The sequence below is a fragment of the Mustela nigripes genome, chromosome 5 (assembly GCF_022355385.1).
Source record: "Mustela nigripes isolate SB6536 chromosome 5, MUSNIG.SB6536, whole genome shotgun sequence".
Classification (NCBI taxonomy): domain Eukaryota; kingdom Metazoa; phylum Chordata; class Mammalia; order Carnivora; family Mustelidae; genus Mustela; species Mustela nigripes.
This window is the reverse complement of record NC_081561.1, coordinates 111752547-111761190: the sequence shown is the minus strand read 5'-3', so window position 1 is coordinate 111761190 and position 8644 is coordinate 111752547. Positions and strand designations below refer to the sequence as shown.

At 35.8% G+C, this 8644-nt stretch overlaps 1 protein-coding gene across 1 annotated transcript; it reads right to left on the bottom strand.

Annotated features, from left to right (window-relative positions):
• Positions 1-665: 665 nt before the first annotated feature.
• Positions 666-1824, bottom strand: LOC132018697 (U2 small nuclear ribonucleoprotein A'-like). Its single transcript, XM_059401582.1, is given in 2 exon segments — positions 666-1484; positions 1486-1824. Coding segments are annotated over 2 exon segments (798 nt in total). The 3' UTR covers positions 666-1025.
• Positions 1825-8644: the final 6820 nt, after the last annotated feature.

The following is an 8644-nucleotide window of genomic DNA, read 5'->3' as shown; positions in this document are numbered from 1 at the left end:
AACTAAACTTTAGGTCAGCTTCTTCCTAACTATAGTTCCATGGACTCCATTTTCTTAGAGCATTACTTTAGACACTAGCAATTGTAAACATTTTCTCTACTTTTTTGAGATGTTAGTTCTCCTGTAGCTCAAGGATGTCATTTTCAAAAAGTTGGGAGACATCCTTTTGAAATCCAATCACTGAGAAAAGTAGTGTCACCTTCTCCCAGTTTATGTGGGAAGGCAGCTGCCTAACTTCTCTGGTATGTACAGATTAGCAAACAGAAATGGCCTAATCACATTGGCCAAGCTTCCGCCCCAAAGTCCTTCAATATTTTACATTAGCTTGCTCCAGTGTTTAAAAATCCTTTCTTGGGGTGCCTGGGCGGTTTAGTCAGTTAAAATCCGACTTGATTTGGGCTCAGTTCATGATCTCAGGACCTCAGGGTCATGGGGTAGAATACCAAGCCTCTGCTCAGTACGGAGGCTGTCCATCTGTCTGTCTGTCAGTGTGTCTGTCCCCTGCCGCCTGCTTTCTCTCTGTCTTCAAAATAAATAAATCTTTAAAAAAATTCCTTTAAATTCTTTCTTTTGTTTCAGCAGTGCTGAGTTCAATCTGTCCTATTGGAATAATCTTGAATTCCATTGCAATTGTCTTTTTTTTTTTTTTTTAACCTTGAGTTTTATTAAGAATTTAAAAATCTAAACATTTTATAGAGGCCTGGGAAGCGTACTCAGAAACACCACCCTCTGGCATTTCCAACATCCACACGTCCATATACCTCACTGCACTGCACCTCCCCACCAAGACAGGCAACTTGGCAGCACAGTGAATGTCGCTGTGTTTTTACTATTTGTAGAAAACTGGCATTTAGATTTAAGAATTAATAATATTACAAAATTACCAGCAGCAGTCTTAAGCATTTTAACAATGCTTATGAACTCCACTTTGCTGACCCAAACAAAGCTATTATTCCAAGTTCAACAAGCAGGACTTATCCCAAGGAGGCATAGTATACATCCTGCAGATACTCAGGCTACATTGTTCAGGACCCATTTGTGACTGTGTCTTCTCCCATCTCCTCTTCTCCATCATCAGTGGGACCTGATCTGCATTCCCTGCCAGGTATCTGCCCGGACTGCAGCAAGCCCTTCTGCCCCTCCACTTCAGCCAGGGTAGACGCATTCCCTATAGCATTCTTGATTGCTTCTACATCTCCTGGAGATGGCCCACCTTTCTTCTTGTCAGTTGGCAAACCAGCACCTGGGTTGAAAGTTTTGCTTCTCCTGGCAATATCCTTTGCAAGTTGTGCACCTCGTTTGCCCTTGAACATTTTCTCTGCTTCCTGACGCTCTTTTAGTTTCACCTTCTGGAAATCCAGTACTCTGACTTGCGGAACTTTATAAATTACATATAGTCTGTAATGCTTCTTATTTGTTACAGGATTTCTTAGAATACTTAGGTAAGTCAGTGATTTGAGAGATGCCAAAGGGTCCGGATGCCATACCCAGTTCCACAAGACTACTGTTGGTCAGAATGAGTTCTGTCAGACAGGCTAGAGCCTGATCAAGTCCCTCACCTATACGGCATATTTTATTGTTGTTTACTAACAATGTTTTCAGTCTTCTTAACAAAGGAAAACCATCCAGTTTCCTGATTTCATTGTCAGAAAAGTCAATAGCATCAAACTGGTCTAAGGTAGCACCTAGATTTTCAATGACAGGAATTTTATACCCCCGGAGGTCCAGCTCGCGGTCCCCCACGGCGTTGGTGTACTGAGCCACCTGCTCGATCAACTCTGCGGTCAGTTTCACCGTCCTGCCGCCTCCCGCTGCCGGTACCATGGCCCGCCAGCTCTTGAATAAAACCCTGATTACTACTTTAAATAAGTGTCTGTTGCATTTTTTTTTTCTGACAGTTAATAGATATTAAGTGTAAATATTCACATAAGAAAACATGTTTTAAGGAATGAAGATTAAAATATTATATCCCTACATTGTGTATTGCTTCTTACAAACAATATTATTTCTATAACATTTTTAAATGTTGCAAAAAGCTTCCAAAGACATTACTTAACTTAATTTTCACAATACTTCAGTAAGATTGATAATAACAGTATCATTGGGCTAACTTTTAGACATCTGAGACTTGAATTAGTTGTCCTGCCTGAAATTATAGCACAAAAGAGCCCTCTGGAGTTTCACTAGAAGTGAGCATTTCCTGGGTCCCCTACCTATTCCTCATGTATCCACAATCTCCAGGTTCCACATCATAGTTATCGTTAATGCACCATTCACATAATTGTTGAGTTACCCAGATTTCTATCACCACAAGAACATGGTAAAATTGTAATTTCACTGAAGTTCTTTGACTTCAGTTACTCTGTTTTATACCTTACCTTAAAAAGCCACATTATTTTATTTCCATGTAAATTTATGTTATCTATATGTTAATCCATTTTGACAAAGACTAAACTATGAAGTATATTTGCTTCTTATATGGAGTCCAGAGACTGACACAATTTTTTAAACACAACAGGAAATCAATATTGTTGAGTGGATGTATTAATGAAGTCAGACTTTTGAGAAATTATATCTGTATTTCTAGAATGTTCAGGACAAGGTTCACACACTATTGATAACCAAAAGCCAATAAATATTGGTTCAGGAGAAAAATGATGATTGTTCAGTTCCATGTTACCAAGTTTTGAGTGTAGCATCCATACAGTAAAATATTCCCTAAAAGAATCTACTTCCTTACTTTTATGGTGTTTTTTTTTTTTTTTTAAACAGCTTATTTGTTAACCCTATATGCCAATCATTATGAATGAGTTCAGAAGGTATACTCTAAGGTGCTGTAGTCAGAGAGAACAATAGAATTAATTACACAAGAAACACTGTGACATTCACATTTATGAGAAAAGTGAGCACAAGAAGAGTTAATATGTGCAGAGCATCTTTTCATTTAGTTTGTGATACTTTTATGAATATGAAACTAAGAGAAAGGAAGATCACTAATCTAATCCATAGAAGTTCTTGGGTACTAACACAGGTTTCATTGATCCCAGTATCTAACCTCATTCTACTGTCTAGATATTTTCCTCATTTTGCCTTAAACCCAAACCACGATTGTACCCTTCACACACACACAGTTTAAATCTTCCAACCAGTTACATCACTGAGGCAGAGAAAAATTATATACAAACAGGACACTCAGAAAATAAAAGCAGGTTGTGGATATCTGAAGTACTCAAAATGAGAAAAATGAATATACACTAAATACATGCACATATATGCATACTTTTCCATGTTTATATTAGAGGAAAATCTCTATTATTTTCTTTTATACTACATACAACTCTACTATGACAATAGTTCACTTCTGGTCACTGAATGTGTTAGTTTTTCTCACACCAGGCAATTCTGCAACAACAGCTGGGTGTCCTACAATTTGACTCAATTCTGATGTTGTCTACCTACAGATTGCATTGGATTTCATAGATTAAAAAGTCAGTCCCAGGAGACTCCCCTGCCAGCCATTTTGGATGCCAATAGCAAGTCCAGGTTGCCATCTGTGCTTCTGATCAACCAGCTATAAATCAGAAGTTATTCATGACTCCCTCCTAAGGTTCAATTAATTTGCTAGACTGGCTCACATAACTAAAGAAAACATTCATTCAATAGATTACCAGTTTATTATAAAAGGATATAAATCGCTATCAGTCAGATAGAAGAGATGCATAATGCAGAGTATAGGAAGGACTGTGGAGCTTCTGTGCAATAAGAACATATCACTTCTCTTGCATTTGTACATGCTCATCAACCTGGAAGATCTCCAATTCCCATCATTTTAAGTTTCTACGGAGGCTGCATTACATAGGCATGATTGATTAAATCGCCAGCCATTGGTGATTGAACTCAATCTCCAGCATCTCTCCTCTCCCTGGAGGGTGGGGCTCAAATCTCCAACTCTCTGGTAAAGATTGGTTTCCCTAGCAACCAACCCTCATCTTGACGTTATCTAGGGGCTTTCCAAAAGTCACTTCCTAAACTTAAACTGAGGTGTGGTTGAAAAGATCTCCTTGTGAATGACAAAAGTCACTCCTGTCACTGAAAACATTCCAAGAGTTTTAGGAGTTTGTTTCCAAAACCCAGGGACAAAAACTTTGGGCCAGGTCTGCATTTCCCAAGGCAGGAACACCATCATCTAAGTAATTTAAGCATTCTCTATTATACACCATACGTACAATACATATGTATATTGTGTGGTATATGTCTATGATTTTTCCTATAATATATATTAGTAATTCTTCAAAAATAGTTATTTTATTCAAAAGATACATATATTATAGACTTCAGCTTGAGAAAATCCTATCTAATAAATAAAATAAAACAAAATGAAATTTACATAAGAACATGTAGGACAAAACAAAACAAAACAAACAAAAAACTGATTAACAACCTCTGATACAGTCTGTTCAACTTCCTGATAAAATTTCCACTGAAGAAGAAACTCAAATTATTTTTTTTTATGAGAATATTTGAAGGAGGTTGTCAAAGTAATTCTTTTATGCCAAAATTTTGGGAGCATCTTCAGTTTTAAGCTAAGTGCTTAAATACACCAAAAGACAGTACTAGTGAACATGTCAAAACAAACTCCCTGACTGTAGGAAGAAAGGAAGAGAGGTCTCATTGACTGGCTTTATTTCCCTTTGTCTTCTTGTAATGGTCTAGCTGTTGATTAAGGTATGTGGTTTATTATGGTTATCGGAGACAGAATAAAATAGAAGCAGATTGTGAAATATTGTAAAGGGACAATCATAAAAGCAGTAAAATTTTCTAATATCCTACCAGAAAGACTAGATTTTTTTCTTGCTGTTCTTGACCACATAACCTTTAGAGAGAGAATGTCTAGTAATGGCAGCATTTTCCTTTAGTAATAAGATAATATATGATATGTATCACTTACAAATACACACACACACACACACACACACACACGAGGATGTTTTCCTGATGTTTCAAAGAAAGAGAATAGTACAATAAGTGATTTCCTATTAAAAAAAACAAAACAAAACAGAAAACAAACAAACAAACATGAAAATGTTTCAGTATAAGACCACACAGCGGCAGAGGGAATCAGGAATTGAAAGTCTTATGGAGAGACTATTATAAGATAAAAATAAAGTAGGTGAAAATCTAAAGAGCAGCAGAGATGGAAAAAGACTTGGATGAGACATTGAACTCTTGCAAGGAAACTAGAACAGAAAGAGCAGAATCAAAATCTGCAAGTGAGGTGATTACAAAAATTAATTGTTCAGGAAAATTGAATTAATAATCTGGAGGAGAATGTTTTTAAAAAATCCATTAGTCTACGAAAATGAAAAAGAAATGATCAATGAAAGTGAACATGATTGATGTCAATGACATACACACTGTGGAGGTTTCACTTGCAGAAAACTGGTGTCCTTAAAAAATGGTGCAAATAAATATAAGAAAGAAGGCATAAACTGAGTATAAATCATAACACATGATTTCAATTTGGTAATAAGGATAAAGAGTGTGTGTGCATGCATAAATATATATCTCATGAATATGTACATATTTGTGAGGGGTTGTGTGACGCCAAGTAGTTTTCTTTGGTTGGAGGGAGGTATTATTTTCCAAAATAGTTTTTCATTTTCCTATTTGTAACAATAAGCAGATACTTACTATAAAAACATTAAATAAAATGTTGATGAAATTGAAAAACATGAATTAAATTACCCAGAGTGAGCAAAATTAAGAAAGCATTACCCAGTAAGTACTGTTGTTTTAATAAGATCTATTTTTCTAGATGTGTCCATGTTACTAATTTACTATACCTGTGTTTCTATTATTCTAAACCGGCAAACTATATCATCACAGAAGGGTGCAAATAATTCAGCAAGACCATTTCATTCTATTCATATGACTGACTGTACATTCTTTTGTTAAATCTGCTGATTTTTCCCAGAGGGAACCCTTACACCCTACAAAATCATAAAGTTGAAATGAATAAAGGTAGCAAAGTGCTAAGTAATTCTGAAATTATTCATTTTGTTACTGTGGGACAAAATGGGATAGGAAGGGGTGGGACAGAATGTCCAATTTAGGATGATGAAGTTATTAAGAGGTTTCTTGTCTGCCTACATTTCAACAGAACTGTTCTTTCTATATATACTGGATAGGTAAATAGAAAGATAGATGATAGATGGTGGATAGGTAGACTTTTGTACAGAGGTAAGTTTATCTATCAATACACACACATACACACACATATGCTGATATCTACAAAGTAAAATCATTGGTCATTCATGCTTTTAGGTTAGTTACTTTATGAAATAATTACCCAATAGAGATCAAATTAAGTGATACTGAGACTGGAGAATAGGAATGGGAAAACAATAAAAATATGAATGAATGGAAAACATATGGTAGTGTAGTCTGAACTTCTGTATGCTAGTATAGTTCTCAACTTGATACTCAAAGAGCTATCTGTACCTTGGCATTCAGTGTCTATCTATTCTATTGTTGAGAATACATATGAGTAAGATGATTTCTATCATCTGGGGTCCTTGAATAACATAGACTTTTTAAGGCATCCACATAATTCACCATACAATGATCTGAACTGATTTTAAAACATCCATCAAAAAGCTTAAATGGCATTTCTGGGCCATGTTATGGACCTTTTTACTTATTGCTTATATGTAAATTTCTTGTTTTGAAAGACAGTAGCATTTTATATGGTTTTTGCCATCTGAATGATAAGTGCAATTTTGTACAATAAAAAGGATTGCTTTGAGGCAGTTGAGATTTAATTAAATTCACTGAGCTTTGTGATTAAAAAAAAAATGCTATTCCTAAAACTAGAATGCACACAACACATTCCAACATTTTGGAACCAATATTAGACTTCTCTCTTACTTCATTACAAGTCATGACAGATGATTTGAAAAGAAAGCAACATGGAAAATGTATCAATTTTGACAATAGTTCAGAATTCATAGTTAGCATCAGTATTGTGGATTATTCAAATAAGTATGTGCTTCAATATTTACAACTAAAATGTATTTAAATTCTCAATTTAATACTACTCTTTTATATACTCTGGTCTTATACTTATCTCTATCAATTAAAAAAGTAAATATTTAAACATATGCCTCCCATTTAAGATATAAAAGAATTTTATATCTTCACGTGATTGTAAACTCTTGAAGTCCTAACACCATACCTTATATTTCTTTCTTTCTTTTACTGGATGCTTATCATAGTATAATCACTTGGCATATCCTTGCTGATTAATTGACTGATTGCTGTCAAGTTCTCATTAATTATTCATCAAATTTCAACGGCATTTTTCCTCAAAAAGATCAAAGAGTTCTACAGCAAACTGCAAATTTATAGCATTTAGCAGTACAGAGTTGAAAATAGTAAATCCAGGGAGGATGTAGGAAAAAAATAATCAAAGGGATGAGGAAGGACAAATGATAAAATCAATTCAACACATACTTACTGGTTATCTAGTTTTATGCATTGGACTACATTTCAAAATCATTTTGCCATGAGAGATGATTTTAGTACACTGGTGGAAAAGTAGAAAAAATCTTCTCTATTGCCCAGTCCTCATAGATTTTGTCTGGATCCGTGTAGGTATGCTTCCTTTCCAGCTTGAAGCCTTGTTTCAGTTTTTCAGATTTCTGTGCAATGGGTCAGAAACTCATGCTGCTGGTGCCAAACAGTTCAGCTAGAGAGAAAACATATGCGGCCAGGGGTTGCGGGGAGCCTAGAAGCAGGGAATCACTTGACTACACAGAAGACCCTGAACCCTCATTATCCCACATTTTAGGCCAGGCATAAATGATTTGTATGCAGCATAGCTAAATTTCCAGTAAAGTCGCTCCACTCTCAAAATGCTATACAAATGTATGTGCTGGGAAAGGAAGGAATGAGGGAGAGGGAGGGCACATCGATTCCACTATGTAGTAATGGAAATTGCCTGCTCAGAGAAGTGTCCCTGCGGCATCCGGTCTGTCCTAGTGACTTATCTCATGCTGCTGAGATAGCTCTCGCCTAAGTACTGGCACAAAGAGTGTGGGTAGAAAAGGAGCCTCCAGAGTCAACCACGAACAAGAATAAGAGAATTCAGAAGCCAATATTAAATTGTCAAACTAAATCTTCTGGAGTAATGGGGCACTACAGGAATCATTACATTACATTTCTGGAAAACTTCGTTCAGATAGTTTTGACAGCGCATGATACTGAGTAGCAGAGCGTTGGAGCCCAACTACCAGCCACTCTGCCCTTGGGTAGAAAGGCATTTATATTACAGTTCGTGCAACACTGATACCACTCTTGCTCGTATTCCTGCGTGCTTTTATGACTGTACATTTTCCAGTGAGGAAAAAGCCTGGGAATATCATTTCGTATGGCAAATGGTTGACTTGTTTGTATTATAAACACGGTTTGGAGATTTTGAGTTGCTTTAAATACTTAAACATTTACTTGTAAGTGTTATTCTGAAACAGGTATGTTGTCTAATATAAAAATATTTTTAGATAATTCCCAAATCCTCTTTACATTGATGCTATCTAAACCAACATAGAGATCACCTGATCATCTAATCACTAAAGAGATTATTATA